The 17,487-nt window shown below is 39.1% G+C and overlaps 1 protein-coding gene across 2 annotated transcripts in view; it reads right to left on the bottom strand.

Moving 5' to 3' along the window:
- Positions 1-7,474, bottom strand: part of LOC105805728 (chromosome unknown open reading frame, human C6orf62) — a 14,830-nt gene extending 7,356 nt beyond the window's left edge. The window contains exons 1-4 of one of the 2 annotated variants that reach the window (XM_012638668.1): positions 6,400-7,474; positions 5,091-5,096; positions 3,212-3,388; positions 1,925-2,047 (exon numbers count right to left, since the gene is read on the bottom strand). In XM_012638668.1, coding sequence (XP_012494122.1) covers positions 1,925-2,047; positions 3,212-3,388; positions 5,091-5,096; positions 6,400-6,441 — 348 coding nt within the window. In that variant the 5' untranslated portion in view covers positions 6,442-7,474. Of the gene's footprint in view, positions 1-1,924; positions 2,048-3,211; positions 3,389-5,090 lie in introns of both variants that reach the window. The other variant, XM_012638667.1, reaches the window with a different exon arrangement.
- Between the last annotated feature and the right edge of the window lie 10,013 nt (positions 7,475-17,487).

Genomic DNA, 17,487 nt, shown 5'->3' with positions numbered 1-17,487 from the left:
AAAAAAAGAAGTCTGCAAGTTAAAATATACCACTCCTTTTTTCATTTACCTTGAGAAAGAAAAAACTAAGTCATTTACATTTAAAGCCTCTCCTTCAGGATATTCACATAATTGAGATTACTGCAGGGAAATAAATATTAACTTATTTACTGCAATTAAATTCTGAAACTACAAGTTATTACTTATATCCTACTGCTTATATTCCATCCAAAATTTAAGGTTTTATAATTAACACAGGGAACTTTTCATAGTAGAGGGTAGGGAGTTAAGAGCGTAAACTTTTTTTCTTGCCCATTAACTTAACTGCATGACCTTGGGCCTGTTATTTACCTAATTTCTAACTGCCTCAGTTTCTTTCTCTGCAAAAGGAGGCTCATATCTACCTAGTTATTTTAAGGACTAATATTAAATGTATATAAAGTACTTCAGAGAAAGCCTAGCACAGTCAACTCTCAATAAACATTAGCCATGATTTCAAAGAATAGTACTTGAGACAAAACGATTTTAACTCAATTATTCCAAATAAGGTCCCAGAGAGAAAGAAAGGCTATTAGAAATCTGAAAACATACCATGATAAGCAGACCTACATTTTTCTAATGAGAAATCCTGAACTAAAAAACCACCAAAAAAATCCTAACAATGTTTCTGGAGAGCAGTAAGAGTTAAGGTATAAGCCCTCCTCTGAGAACTTTAAACACATCTTTTTTATTCCTGTTTTCATTCCTTTTATATTCGATTGATATATTGGTGGTTACATCCAGATAAACCCACCATAAATTGAAAGGCACTTTCAACTTCAAGATATTTTCAATTACAGTGGGTTCATCTGGATATAGTCCCATCATAAACCGAGAATATTGAATGCTTATCATTTTCACATCATGGTAAGGCCAAAAAATCTTAAGTTGAACCACTGTAAATCAGGGATGTCTGTATATGATACTTTTACCTGCATTTAGCTTATGAATTATCTTTAGAACTTATTACTGTCAAATAGATCTTAGAAAAAGGAATGACAATTTCGAGGGCGCACGGGATCGGCGTGGTCAGGGCGGGGCGGCCGCAGACAAGGAATGACAATTTCTTTGAAGTGATGTATAGCAGCATTACCATGGGGGCAGGGGAGTATACCAACTTATACAGTCCATCACATACAAAGTGCCACAAAGATATTTCATAGTAATGGACAGATGCTAAATTTTTTAAATGACAAATACTTCTCATATTCCTACACAGCTAGCTTAAAATAAGCCTTCTAATATTTGGTTTAGTATACTTAAAATAAATCCTTAAATGTCATTTTTTTCTAATTGTAAAATAAAAGTATGCTCACTGTAAGAAAATTAAGGATATATACAATAAATAAAAAAGGAAATACATACGACAAAAAAGGAAAGTCGGCCAGCACTGTGGCTCACGCCTGCAATGGTAGCACTCTGGGAAGCCAAGGCAGGAAGACTGCCTGAGTCCAGGAGGTTGAGACCAGCCTGAGCAACAGCGAGACCCCCCTCTCTACAAAAAAATTAGCCGGGCGTGGTGGCATGTGCCTGTAGTCCCAGCTACTACTCACGAATCTGAGGCAGGAAGATTGCTTTAGCCCAGGAGTTTGAGGCTGCAGTGAGCTATGATGACGCCACTGCACTCTAGCCAAGCAACAGAGTGAGACCCTGTCTCAAAAAAATATGTCTGCTTTTAAAGATTTTCTCTAGTCGTAATTTCAAAGACACACTGGGCAGTTAAAACCACCTCATGTCAAGTGATTCCATAATCCAAATGCTTTATTCTCTTGTATCACAATACTCAAAAGTGGTACTTATGAAATAAAACTATTAGAAAGAATATTCCCAAAGAATTTCTCAAGTTAGGCCCTATTTCCAGGAGTTTTTACTTACTGAAGTACTCATCACACTTATTTTAAAATACCTGAACAGGCCTAAAGGGCTCATCAGATTCCTTCCACCTAGAAAACAGGAGACAGACAATTTTTTCAATATCATTCCGAGGCCAAAGAATGAAATCCATCTCCTGAGTACAGCCAATTACATCCTATAAAATGACGACAAAAAAAAAAAAAAAAAACTTTTTAACAAAACACCACCGTTGTATTTGGAAAGCAAGTAAATTAAAAAAAAAGTAAAAAAGCTATAACGAGCAATGTCACAAATTACAGGATTTGACTATAAAAACATTTTACAAGTACAAAAGGACCACCATAATATTTTATATCTTAAGAGCTAACAGTAATAGGAATGCCTAAAATCTGAACAGCTCATGAGCTAATTTTAATTTTTATCTTACAGAGTCACATATAGTCACTCAGTGCAATGTTTCTTACACCAAGACTCAGATTCATTGATGCATGGTGAAAACTCCGACTAAAACTCTGATTGTTGCTGCTGTTAGACCCTGCATCTTTATTTCCACCCTTCAAAATCAGAACCTATTTAACGAAGGTGTCTTGGAACTTCTAATATAAATCAGTATCTTATCACAGATGAAATGCTATTTTTATGTGTTGATAGAAAACTACTTTTCTCCATTCTTGACCTCTTCTTCATTATCATGGCCAGCGTATCAATTTTCCAAGGCCAATAAACCTCTTCCAGACCAGTACATGGTTATCTCCAGCCTCTCCTCACCCTCAAATAATTGGAGGGGGAGTGTCTTGTTCAAGTATGCCCAGATTAACTTTGAATGTGTTGCAGTTTAGAAGGGTGGCAGCAATACTTTCTTAAAGTTTCTCATTTATAGAAAGGCATGATTTTAGTTCTCCCCCCAAAAGGAAAATTCAATGAACAGTAATATAAAGCATTCACAATAATAATGTACACCATCATAAGCATAATCACACATAAGCAAAACTATCCTTGTTTTATTTGAAGCCAATTTTTGAAAAACAAACCTACTTTAGGAATTTAAAACATTTTATGCACAGCACTTTTAAGTTATTAAAAATAGTTGGATATCTCAAGTAACATTGATGAAATCCCTCTATATACTTTATTTATAATGAATGGGGGCAAAACTACATTTTTCTAATCCTATTAATAATACATGTTTAAAGTTTCTGAAGCGTGATCCCAGTTATTAACATGGCACAAAGACAAATTTATTTCCAGATATTCATTACCATAAACTACCATGAGGGGGAATGCAAACTTAACCCACAAAAACCTACCTACCAAGTTCAGACTTAAAAAACAAACTTACCCTTCTCATAGACTGGTATCGAGGAGCATGGAGCTGTACCACATCCTTCTGTAAAAGCTCTATGGAACTTTCCAAGGAATAGCTGGAATCTCGCACACCTTTCAGGATATTGTCTTCATAATTATTTGTCATGACTGGTATAACCTCAGACACTTCAAAAAGTGCTGACTTTTTCTTCTAAAAGAAAACAAAATGGTGTATTAATTCACTGGGAGCACACTGTCTTTTAACACCCAGTTCACATTACAATGTCAAGTACCTATATTCTAATTCTGCAAAATTCTTAACTGAAGTAATTTTTATACTGAAAACATAGATTTTCAAATAGGTGGATCCTTCTGTTCTCACCCCTAAAAGTACTTATTTTAGATAATAGTATTTCTTAAATACTGTAAGAAACAAACAGCAGATATCTCTAAAGTTTAAGGGAAAAAAAAAAGCACTGATGTAGTCTTGATATAACTTCATTTAACCGGTTCTACATACAGCTAATTAACAATCTGACCACTTTAAAAACAACAGAACTATTCAGAAAAATTAACTATTTCTTAAATGAGTCAATTTCCATCACTCTTTCTGGATATTATATAACCACAAATGTTAACATTTGAAAGGATTTTTTTAAAAGGTACACCAAATTATTTCAAAATTAGTTAAGACCAAGTACTCATCATGAACCTAGCTTTAAAAATCCTGTATTATGAAGTACAGATCATGAACTATTCAGGACAATTGCACAAACACTGTCCATTCAAAGAATAAAATCAGATTTTCACAGGTTTTAAAGAACTAGATGGTACAATTTGGAGTGATTCATAGATTAAATACAAAGGTCTAGTCTCACCACTTCAATCTTGGATTTATTTAGAAAGCCCACATTATAATACCTTCAACTAAATCTAATCTTATCAATTTTGAGATAGCTTGTCAAAAAAAAAAAGAAAAAGAAAATGGGAACATAAATCCTTGATACTACCCAATCTTGGGACAATCATTTCAAAACAAATTACTTTGACACTATTTTACAATGTAGCTAAAGTGTTCTTAAATAGAAATAACCATTAAGAGTGGGGTAACAACCTGGAGAACTTGCAAATACTGATACCACACTAAGATTGTATTTCTGATCTGAAATTAACCCACATTCTAAGTGCAAAAAGTAGTACTTCCTTATATTCATAACCTAATGTCACATAGCCTTGCTGATAATTTAAGAAACTGTCCATATTAAGTTGCAAATAAATACTGCTTTTATCATGTCCTTGATTACTCAAAAATTACTGCTATTTAACTGCAGAACTAATTCCGATTAAGAAAAAATATCCTTTAGGTCATTTTCAATTTTTAAACATTGCACTTCCAAACACAAATTAACCATTTCAGTATTTAACTGCTCCTATAAATTAAAAGTATATTCTATTTCATGAAATGTACCATGAGAAAAGGTACCTACATCATGCAGTTGAAGAAAACAGGCTGACTTTAGCATATAAACACTTGCATTCCAATCTAACACTTTCAAACATCCTATTTATGTTTATATTAGATAATCTCTGCATTCAGTTAGAAAGTTTCCTATGTAATTCCATAAAAAGTTCCACAATGTTGCTCACCCCATGTCAACTAAATGTGGGCTCTACTAAGCTTTTGACAGTATTTCCAAACCAAAAAAATACTCAAGGGCCTTCCACTCATAATTACACTGCAAGTGCTCAATTCATAGAATCACCCAAAGGGTGAAAAACAAAGCGTATAAAGCAGACTTTTTTCCCCAACCACTCTTTAACCTAATATTCATAATTATTTAAGAGTAACAAACAACTTAATATACACTTACAAAAATCACTTATGCTAATTCACATTAAGAACTTTAAATTACCTTCTCCTTGAATACAAAGGCAATATACATCTTGAAGTCAAACTGGTCAGCTAGAGATTCTTTTTTCTTTCTAAGCTGAGCACGTAGTCTGTTCAGAGCTTGTTTCTTCCGGGAGTTTGGGTCCCCCATTTTGAAATACAGGTGGTACTAAAGCCTTTGGAAATTGTCACTAAACTATGGGCACTTTTTCTTAAGACTCAAGTACAACAGAAACAAGTCATTTTTTTTTCCTGCTAATATGATTGAATAGCTAAAATCACAACTGTAACCCAAAACTGCACCCACTGGCACTATTAGCAGACTGTCATATTACAGGGTCAAGAAACAAAAGCTGTTGTCCTGTCATGTTTGGACAATAATGTTTGGGGTTAAATGGGAAAAAGGAAAGGAAGGAAGGAAAGAAAGGAGAAAATACTTGAACTAACTTTCTGGAAAACACATTTGGCTTAACTGCCAAAATAAAGGCTTTGGGGGGAAATGAAAAGCCTATAATCAGGATTTAGGTGTGCAACAAAACACAGTGGACACCAATCCAATCCTTAAAATCCATCCAGATTTTTCCCCCTTTTTAGAAAAGGAACAGGGAAGGGGAAAGTGTGATCCTTGTTTTCCAAATACAAAAAATTAAAAAAAAAAAAAAAGGAAATACTAAAACAGGGTAGGTGAATGAAACTGAAATATCAAATTGGATTTTACCCAGCCAGATCCATGGCCGTAGTACCTAATTAATTCTTAGTTATTTCAGATTTCACTATTGCTATGTATTGTCGGTGCTTGTTATTGATTACACTTGGTGGCGAGCAAAGAGAAAAGTGCAAAATCGATAGACAAGGAAGGGGAGAGGTACAGGGTTTCCCTGCAATCAACTACAGTGTATACTGGGGGCGGGCAGCTGTTGCCCAAAGGAGCCATGAGAAAAAACAGCGGAGTCATTACCAACTTCCCCATCACCCACATTTTCACCCTCAGGCGTCTGCTAATGCTGCTGCCAAGGAGAATCATGATGGCAGAGGAAAAGAGGATATATAATACGGTATTAATAATTATTCCGGCTCTGTGGTTAGATCTGATTAATGCCCGGGTTCCCAACACTCCCAGCCCTGCAACTATTCCTACATTCCCCAAGGAGACTTCCCTGTGGATTTGCCCCCGTTCAAGATGGTAGGGAGTGTGATTTATCTTCTTGTGAGCATTGCTGAGGCAAAGGTGGTGGGTTCTTCTCCCAAATCCCAGGCAGCGCCCGGGGACCACCTGCCTTTCACCCCCCAGGTACCACCCCCACCCCTTGCCTTCAGCGGCAGCGACTCACTCGCACCACGGGAGACACAGGATCACTCAGGTTTTCACTCATTTCATCGTGGAAACAATTCCCGCCCGGGTAGAGTAGGTGAGAGTGGGTAAATGGGAAGGATCAGTGGGGAAAAAAGAAAATAGTTGTGTTAATATTACTTTTTAAAGTAAGCCCACCCACCCACCCCCCAAAAAAATTAAGTTCCCGGATTCCGGATTAGCTAGCTCTCAAGTTGAACAGACCATGTTTCCAGACTTTGGATTGTTTAGGGTGGGGTCGTTAGTTTGTTTCCCAAGGGGGCAGGGGTTGGAATCAAGGCAGCTGGGGCGGGGTGGGTGACAGGGAAATCCCCTCCCTGTCCCCGCAGAGACCGGGACTCACGGACCGACTCTCAGGCGGGGGTTTGGGCCCTCTAGCCGCAGCCTGCGGGCGGAGCGGTGGCGGCGGCGGAACAGGAGGCGGCGGCGGGGGCGCTGCTCGCAGCACGGGCAGGAGCCATGTCAAGAGAAAACCACCAGCCAACTGAGCCCCTCCATCCCCGCTGCAGTGCGCACTGTGACCGGGCCGCCCGCGCTACTGCCGCCGCTCAGCCCCCACCTGGGACCCATAGTCTGGCTCGGCGCCCTGGACGGCGACGTAGGGGAAAGACGCGGGGGCAGCGGCGACCGAGAGAGAAAAAGAAAAGGAAGAAAAACGAGGAGAAAGAGAGGGAGTTGGATTGGTACTGGCGGCGGAGGGGGAGGGGAAGGAGGGAAAGGGAGTCCTGCGCTAAGGGGTCTGTCAGAGAAGTAAACCCCCCAAAATAAAGTTATTTCAGTTCAAGCATCTGCTCTTGAGTCTTTCTTCCCCCCACAGTCGGGTTCCGTTCTCAGGAATGAAGGTCGAAGAGACCCGGAGGGGGGAAAAGCCGGAGCGGATGGTGAGCGTCCGCGGTGGCACAGCCTCGTTCCCCCCCCACCGGTGGCTGCGGAAGCGGCGGCGGCCTCGGGCGCCTCCCGGGTCCGGGGCAGAGTCGCGTTTGAGAAAAGAAGCAAGAACAAACAACTTAAAATGGCAGCGACGGCCGCTGCGTCACCCGCCCCTCACCGGCACCGCCCCGAGCGCTCTGCGGCTGCGCACCCCGCGGGCCTGCACCATCTGCGCAGGAGCAAAGGGGGAGACAGGATGGGAAGCGAGAAGGTTTTCAAGATTATCAAGGAAGAGGAAAGATTATCAAGAGGAGAGGATATTAATAAGCTAGAAAAATATGAGTCTTTGAAGTGAAACTTCCCATTTGATATTCTTCCTCAAGGACAAGTTTGAGAGTTGAGACTCCCCTCTCCTCCAGTATGGAGTTTCCATGGGGCGTGGAAAGGGGCTCCCTGGCACTCCCTCCGCCCCCTCCTTCAGGAAGTCCCAGTCTCCAGAGTCGGCTCTCGTTCCTTCCCCCACTGACGTCATGAAATCACGCCCTTATGCCCTACCCGACAAAACACCCGGATGGAGTCGCTCTACCCCTGGTCTCATCAGCGCTTCAGACTCCGTCTGGGCGCGGGACACAACTGGGGAAGTGGTCTGAGGGCGGGGGAGAGTGCGGGCGGAGCGAAGAAGGAAAAGGAAGCTGTGTGTTGGACGGTTGAGAGATGATTCTTTCACTTCATTGTCCTTGGTCATCTTTCTGGGGATCTGCCGCGCGGCATCTTGCGGCGGCAAACTGAGTATTCATTTCCAATAGCTGGAATTTAAACGGCGTGCAGCAGAAAACGTCTCACGTTAGTCCCACGCGGCTCTCTGTCCCCACCCCGCCACGTGCGCGGGCAGGCGGGGCGGTGGTCAAGCTTTGAACAAGGTCAAAGACGCCGTTTAGTCGTCGCCTGCTGTGATTTAGGAGAGAAACAGCTGAACCTGACCTGTGGATTTTTCCCCCCACTGTCAGATCACAAGTTCTATTACGATCCCCCAGGACTTCAGACCTACATCCTGTCCCTTAGTGGTTCTGTGTTTTCTCAAAATATAAAGAGGGCACTGTGGAACTGCGGAATCGCACGTCCTTGGCACCAAAGAGCGTTGAGTCCATTTTTCAGAGCTCTAATGTGCTCATATCATAAAAACGCAGTTATATAAGTGATTAGCAAAAGTCACTATTCCACGTAAGCAATGCCTATCTACTTCTTTATTGGCTACTCTCTGATGAAATTTTAGACGTATACAGGGCCCCCAAATTAGTGCTTTTCACTTCTTGAAATGAAAATAGATTAGCTGTAAATACATTTTTTTCACCCTTGAGCCAAAAGAATCACTAGTGCCCACCTTTCCATATAAATTGTTGTCCAAAACCAAAGGATGAGATTCCTGAGGTTTCTAAATTTTTGTAACCTTGAAAGATGAAGCTTGCATTTTGCTAGTGTTTTGCTGATTTATTTTCGCAATCACGTAGGTGTGTGGAAAGCTCACATGGGTAACTACATGAAATTAAGATTTCACTTAGTTTATGGCATTGGCTTCAACAAGAAAGATATAAGAAAAAAATAAGTGCTGGCATGTGTTCTTGACCTGGTACTGATTAGTGAATAACAGCTTTATTGAAATATAATTCATGTACCATACTATTTACCTACTTCAAGTAGTATAATCCAATGGTTTTTAATATATTCAGAGTTATGCAACCGTCACATTATCATCACCCCTAGAAGAAACCCTGTACCCATTAGCAATCACTCACCTTCTTCCTCTGTCCTAGCCTTCAGCAACCACTTATTTATGTTCTATCTCTATAGCCTTTTCTGGGATTTCATATGAATGGAGGCATTCAATATGTGGTCTTTTGTGACTGGCTTCTACTTAGCATAATGTTTTCAAGGCTCATCCATGTAGTAATTTCTTTTTATAGTAGAATAATATTCCACTGTATGGATATTCCGTATCTTGTTTATCCTGTAAAAAGAAAATAAAATCTCAGGACCACCCCTCCAATTCCTTATGCAAAAGAGAAGGTAAAGGCTTCAGGAAACTGTGAAGAACTTGCCCCACAGATCATTCATTAAGGAAATTCTTTGCTGGTCCCCCATAAGCAAGGACACAGAAATTGTAATTAGGTGTGTGGACTATGTAGAGCTCCTAAAACTAAAGTTTGTTTGATTTCACACTAATAATGAATTGCAAGTTTATAGGTGCACAACGGAGATAAGAGAGGATCAGACAGTCTTCTACCTACCCAGGGATATCCATATAATTGATGCTTCCTTCACTCCCTTGTTTCTCCTCTAACATTCACCTTATCTTTTGCAAAATGTAGATTTTCCTGGGTCTCACAAAAATGTAACCATTTTGTCTCACTATCTGCCACCCCCAGCTTTTTGTCTGTATGCCTTTAAATACTGCAACTTTCAAAGTCCCTTTCTGAAAAATAGCTTCAGCTTTGTCTGCAGTTTGTGTTTTTCCCAGGTGTGTCCTCAACTTTGGCTTAAGAAACCTCCACTGATTGAGATTTTGCCTCAGTCACTTGTTTGGGTAGACAATCCATCCATCAGTTGATGGACATTTAGGTTGTTTCTGGTTTTTTGGTATTATGAATAACGCTGCTATGAACATTTGTTTAAAAGTTTTCCTGTAGACATATGTTTTTAATTCTCTTGGGTGTATACCTAGGAGTGGAATTACTGGGTCATAAGTTAACACTGTCTTTAACCATCTGAGGAATTGCCAGACCATTTTCCAAGTCGGTAGCACTATTTTACATGCCCATCAGCACTGTATGAGAGTTCCAATTTCTCCACATTCTTCTCAAGTCTTTTTGAGTATAGCCATCCTAGTGCGTATGAAGTGGTAGCTTGTGGTGATTTTGATTTGCCCTTCCCCCAAAATTAATGCTGTTGAGCATCTTTCCATGTGCTTATTGGCTGGGCATTTTTCTGTTTTCTTTAGAAAAATGTCTATCAGAACTTTTGCCCATTTTTATTTATTTATATATATTTTTTGAGACAGAGTCTCACTCTGTTGCCTGGGCTAGAGTGCCGTGGCATCAGCCTAGCTCACAGCAACCTCAAACTCCTGGGCTCAAGCGATCCTCCTGCCTCAGCCTCCTGAGTAGCTGGGACTACAGGCATGCGCCACCATGCCCGGCTAATTTTTTTTATAATTATATATTTTGTCTGATTAATTTCTTTCTCTTTTTAGTAGAGCGGGGGGGTCTCGTTCTTGCTCAGGCTGGTCTCGAACTCCTGAGCTCAAACGATCCACCCGCTTCGGCCTCCCAGAGTGCTAGGATTACAGGTGTGAGCCACCTCGCCCGGCCCTTTTGCCCATTTTTAAAAAATTGGTTTTTAACAAAATTATTATTGAGGTATAGAAGTTCTTTATTCTAGATACAAATGCCTTGTCAGATACATGATTTACAAATATTTTTCTCCCATTCTGTGGGTTGTCTTTTCACTTTTTTGGTGGTGTTGTTTGCAGCACAAATGTTTTTTAATTTTAATGAAGTCCAATTTGTCTATTTGTTCTTTGTGCTTTTGTTGTCATATCTAAGACATCATTGAAGAATTTTTACACCTCTATAATAATCATGAAAAAACAGGATGGAGCAGATGTTAAGTTAAAAATGAAGTTTTTAGTTTCAGCTACCGTGAAACAGAATTGGAGACACCTGGTCCTGGTCACAGCTGAGCAAATCCTATGACACTGTGTGCTATGGGACTGTGCCAGGTCTTAGTGAGATGAGCCAAGAAATAGCAGCAATGTGCCCTGGAGAAAGAAAACACTTCTAGATCAATTTTCTCTGCAACTTGGGAGGGCTATAAAATAGGAAGGTTAATCAAAGGAAATAAAATTTTTTAAAGTCACTACTATAATGTTCCTCAATGAAATTCAGATAAACGTCAGAGAGAACTCACTTAAGATTTAGCCTTGCTAACTGTGGAAATATATTTCATTAAGTTAGAAACGGCTTACTTAGGGTTAGATTGCTTCAAACAAAATGGGATTTGTGGAGTGATGATGAGGGCACCTTCACTAAAAATATCTGCATAATTTCCCCTTTGGAGCTTTAAATTATACCATTATATCATTTTAATAAAATAACACCTTATAAGGATTCTGTGTCAGGCTCCTGCGTGAAGAAACACAATCCAGACTAGCTCAGGAGGGTTGCTGGTCAACTTCTGACCTTAAGAAACGCCAACTCTAGAAATCCCAGTCTCCTACATTCGTTGCAAGTTAAAAAATGATTACTCAAACATGTGCTTACTTACCCTAATTATATGACCATAGGATAGCCAATAAAGTATTTAACGACTGTTCTTCACTATTTTAAAAAGAACCAGTCTTCTCTTTTACCTTTAAAACATACATTGTCTGTACACACGTGTTCTTCTCTTATAAAAATCTCGTTTTCTCAACACCCCTCCCATATTTATGACCATGGAACATACTAGATTTTTCAGGAGTTCTCAAATATTTCGTCCCTTCATTTATCAGATATGGGCCTTGATTTTTGGCCATATTTATGGTTAAGCATTTAATAAGCATGATAAACACCTACACAGAACAAGTTTATGCTTCTACAGGACTAGTTCTGGTACTCGGGATCTTTAGTTTGATCCTAAAAGCAGCAGCACCAGGACCTTGTCTCTAGCTTTCAACCTTACAGATTTACCATCTAAGATAACTATGATAATATGTACTAATAAAATTGCACAATCCAATAGGGATTTTCACAGAACATACTCTAGCACATACAGACTTCCTATCCACCACAGAGCCTCATGGTTACTTAACAAAAAAGGATATTAAAAAGAGAAACTACGTTTGTTTTGAGGGCTTTACTTACCCTTTTTTGAGGGTGTCAGAGGATAGCTTGGTAATTTCTTCTTTAGTCTGACTCTAACTTCATGTAGGCCCAAACTATAGAAGTCAGTAATTGTTTGCATGTGGATAGTTGAATAATTACTGAGGACCTAAAGCAAGTTGTAGGCTTCAAAAATGAGATTTGGCCAGGTAAACAGCCATTGTCCCAGAGTTTGGAACAGGGTTAAGAACCAGAGGAATTTGCAGGTGAGTACTTGTATCCCACTATATATTTTCTTTATTTTTTAACATCTACTCCTTTTCCTTCTTCCTTTCTTTCTCTCCCGCCTTTTCCTTTTCTTTCCCATTTCTCACGCTTTATGCCCACCAGCATTATCCAAAAATATTAATTAGACACCTTTTGTTTACACTTTGGGTTAAAGCTGTACAGTTTGCTGTCCAAACAAATATGCTGGTGCCATTTGAGAAGGAATTGGTGCCCATTATCTTTGCCTGTTTGTCTCAATTTGTTATCAAAAAAATTTTTATTTAGTTTTCTTTAACCCATAGCTCCTATTGACTTTTGCTTTTTGACTATTTCCTAATTTCATTTCAAAGATCTTTCTTGATTGCGGATATTACTCCCACAAGTCAAAATGCTCTTACTATTCCATTTAATGTGTCCACGAAGGGGCGGTGGCTCACGCCTGTAATCCTAGCACTCTGGGAGGCCGAGGCGGGCGGATTGTTTGAGCTCAGGAGTTCGAGACCAGCCTGAGCAAGAGCGAGACCCCATCTCTACTAAAAATAGAAAGAAATTAATTGGACAACTAAAAATATATAGAAAAAAATTAGCCGGGCATGGTGGCGCATGCCTGTAGTCCCAGCTACTCAGGAGGCTGAGGCAGGAGGATCGCTTGAGCCCAGGAGTTTGAGGTTGCTGTGAGCTAGGCTGACACCACGGCACTCTAGCCCGGGCAACACAGTGAAACTCTGTCTCAAAAAAAAAAAAAAATAATGTGTCCAGGAAGGTTATAGTAGATAAATTGGAAAAGTAAGCTTCTAACACTTTTGTTAGAAACACATTATCACCCCTAGAAATAAAATGTGAGAATATTATAAAGAGTTTGCTCCATTCATTCTATCCTATTCCCACATGCAAAGGACTTGAGACGAATTTCAGCAGTTAACATATCGAGGCAAATTGAAATATTTTAGGATTTTTCCTTCCTTCCCAGCACAAATTCCACCATCTATTACATGAAGATTAGGTATTGAAAAGGGAATGGGAAAGACATATACATGTATAATAATTTCTTCCATTGTTAGGGTAATTCTACTTATCTATAGTCACATAAGTATACTTTAATTATAGGATTCCATAAATTCTTTGTCTAGTAATAATACATGTTTGTACATAGATATAATCCTATGTGCAAATACATACATATAGAAGCATAGAGAGCACCAGTACTCTTCTTCATTTGAACACTGCAGTAGTTATCTATTTCTGAATAACAAATTGCCCTAAAATGTAGTGGCTTAAAACAACAAACATTATCTCATATTTATGGGTCAGGAATTCAGGAGCAGCTTAACTGGGCTATTTGGGCTCAGAGTTGTTCATGAGGATGCAGTCAAGATGTTGGCCGAGGCTGCAGTCATCTGAAGGCTTGAGTCACACAACTGTTGGCAGACCTCATTTTCTTACCATGTGGGCTTCTCTGTACAGCTTTTTAAGTATCCTCACAACATGGTAGTTGGCTTCTCCCAGAGTGAGTGATCTCAGAGAGAGGGACATGGAAGCCACAATATATTTTATGACCTAGGCAAAGAAATCCTATTCTATCACTTTCATATTGGTTATAGAAGTCAGCCCTACTCAGTGTGGGAAGGGTGCACAGGGTATGAATACCAACTATGGGATGAGAATCACTGGAGCTGTCATCTTAGAGGCTGGCTACCATACACATCTTTGTGTTGTGTACAAAACAGAACGTAGCCATATAAAGGCATTTACCAAAGACCTCCAGTTCTATCATAATCAGCGTAGACTACGTCAGAGGTCAGCAAACTTATTCTTAAAGGGTAATAGTAAATATTTTAGGCTTGCAAACCATACAATGTTTGTTTCAGCTACTCAACTTGGTTGTAGCATGAAAACAGCCATAGATAATACATAAACAAATATGTGCCTATGTTCAAAAAAAACTGTACAAAAACAGGCAGCTAGCTGCCTATAGGTTATATCAATAGTTTGCTGACCCCTGGACTAGATTATACTAAAATAAAACCCCCAATATCTCAATGGCTTAAACAAGAAAGCTTTATCGTTCACTCACACAGTTTTGCAGGAAATCTGTTCATTATAGACTTTCAGGAATTCAGAATTACGGAGAATCATATGCTTCTGTGATCACTGAGGCAGAAAACAGAAACAAGACAAATCCCTCGCTGGCTTTTAAAGCTTCCACCTAGAAGTGACATCACTCTCACTGTCATTTCCTTGGCCAAAGCAAGTCACATGGCTACTTCTAACTTCACGAGATCACGGAAGTACAAGCCTATCCTGCACCCAGAAGCGAGGTGAAGCAGATATATTAACATTTGGTAAACAGCACTAATGACTACTAGAGGCACATTGTTTCTAAATCATTTGCTCATGTTCTACCTCTAAACCTCTTTCCTTTTTAATTGAAGATGCACCGTTAGCAGTGTCAGGAGAACTAGCTCACAGTGGAAACGCTAGACAATAAAGTCTGTTTTTCAGTCACATTTTGCTACTTGGCTTTTCCCCAAACGACTCTGGCTTCATTTGCTTCAACAATATGTATGGTATATAACTGACATTTTTTCCTTCGTGTAGAAGAATTAGCATTTTTTTTCTGCCTGAAATGAAGCTTCCCCAATTCAGCTTCCAATTCAAAGGCAGTATTCCTACTGTTTCCACACACACACACAAAAGCAGTTATCTACCTCCTCTTTGCAAACAGTAGATAAATTAATCAATTACAAATATTTATTGAATGCCTACTATATATTTACACTGCACTATGTGTTTTGAAGGCTAGAGAAAAATAAATATTTGTTCCCGAAGAATTTTAAGTAGTTACCAACATAATAATAAACATCTGAAAAACAATGAGCAAATACTCTACTATATAATTAAGAACTGAATTGTGAATGACAGGCATTGAGCTGGATAATAGTAAGGTAAGTAGGAGATCAATGAAAGCTGGGTTAAATAGTAAATAGGATTCATGAAGAAAGCGTGCTCAAGTTAAGCTTTGAAAGTCTGGAAGAATTTCGCTGGATTTAGGTGGGAGAAGAGAGGAAAAGAGAAGAATGAAATTTCTGGAAAAGGAAACATAATAACCAAGGGCATGAAGATGGACATTAGCCTGGTGTATTCATGAGACAGTAAAGATACCAACCTAAATAGGATGAAATATGCACATTTAGAAAGAGCAGAAAATAATTCAGAAAAGATAGAATGAAGCTCTGGTTCAAGATGGCAGCCTGAGCACATGCATTTGTCTCCTGTCGCTCACAATACACAATTAAAAAGAACAGTAAATAATTTTCAAATGAACAAAGCCAGAACTGCTAAGAGAATGGGAGGAGGATAATTAGCAGACAATAGTCTTTAACTAAATGCTCATAAACTGCTGATAAGGTGAGTGTCGGAAGCCCAGTTAAAGCACTCTTCTCTCTGGCTCCTGCCCTTTTCTCCTAAGGGGAAGCCTCCTTGTTAAGCAAGCTCTCCTCAGGAACACAGAACTTCCTGTCAGCCTCTTCTGTTTTCTGGACAATTAACTAGCAGGAAAACATCCCTATATATAATAAAAGGGGAAACACACAGAAAAATCAGCTCATTTCCTCTTTTTTTTTAAACATAGAAAGTCACCCCCAAATCACTGGACACATGAAGGAAATCAGCTACATAAAAATTTTAAAAGCCGGAAGCAAAAATAAAAGCTGACTACAAAAAAACAAATTGGGAAACAGAAAAAGAATTTTTCAAACCTCTAATTAATATTCTCAGGGATATTTTAGAAGAAAATATATAAAATCAGAAAGGTATGCTATAAATAAAGCACCACTAGAGAACAAAAAAGAGCACTCAGAAATTAATAATAAGCTTGCCACACTTAAAAATTGATGGAAATATGACATTAGAAAAAAAAGAGAAAGATGAAAACTGGAAAATACTAAAGACCTAGAGGTCTTATCCCAGTTCAAGATCTGGCTGATAGATGTTCCAGAAAGAGCCCAGAGGAAATGCAAAAGGAACTTGCAGGGATCATTGAAGAAAATATGCCAAAGCTAAGATAGCATGAATCTTAAGATTGAAAGGACATACTGAAACAAGCAAAAAAATATTAGATGCAATAAGGAAAAAGAGAAGATCCAGGAAATATCCAGAATGGGGGGAAAATAGATCACCTACAAAGGAATAAAAATCAGACTGGCAATAGGCTAAGTATCTACAATTATCAGACATCAGAAAACAATAGTATCATTTCAACAAATAGTGCTAGAACAACTGAGCATCCACTTTGAGGGGGGAATCTCTACACCTACATCAAGCTGTACACAAAAATTGTGATGAATCCTGGACCTAAATACAGTAGCTAAAACAAAAAGAAGAAAACACAGGAAAATATCTTCATAACTTGGGGATAGGCAAAGTTTCTTATGACATTGAAAGCAAAAATAATAATAGAAATAACTGACAAATTAAATTCATCAAATTTTAAAACTTTTGACCAATGAAAACATTAAGAAAACGAATAGGCAAGCCACGAATTGGGAAAGAAATTTTTCCTAAACATATATTTGACAAAAGACTAGAATTGAGAACATATAAAGAATCCCTACAACTTATTAATAAAAGATAATCCATTTTTAACGTTAAGCCAAAGATTTAATCCGACACTGTGCAAAAAAAGATATACAAATGGCACAGGAAAAAAGTGCTCAAAATGATTGAACATTAGGGAAGCGAAAAGTGCAATAAAAATTAAATATCGCAGCCGGGTGCGGTGGCTCATGCCTGCAATCCTAGCACTCTGGGAGGTCGAGGTGGGAGGATCACTCGAGGTCAGGAGTTCAAGACCAGCCTGAGCAAGAGCAAGACTCCCCCATCTCTACTAAAAAAATAGAAAGAAATTATCTGGACAACTAAAACTATATGGAAAAAATTATCCGGGCATGGTGGCACATGCCTGTAGTCCCAGCTACTCAGGAAGCTGAGGCAGGAGGATCCCTTGAGCCCAGGAGTTTGAGGTTGCTGTGAGCTAGGCTGACACCACGGCACTCTAGCCCAGGAAACAGAGCAAG

This window comes from Propithecus coquereli, unplaced genomic scaffold (assembly GCF_000956105.1).
Source record: "Propithecus coquereli isolate 6110/MARCELLA unplaced genomic scaffold, Pcoq_1.0 Scaffold131, whole genome shotgun sequence".
Lineage (NCBI taxonomy): Eukaryota > Metazoa > Chordata > Mammalia > Primates > Indriidae > Propithecus > Propithecus coquereli.
Note: the sequence above shows the minus strand (reverse complement) of the source record. Positions and strands in the feature narration are given on the sequence as shown.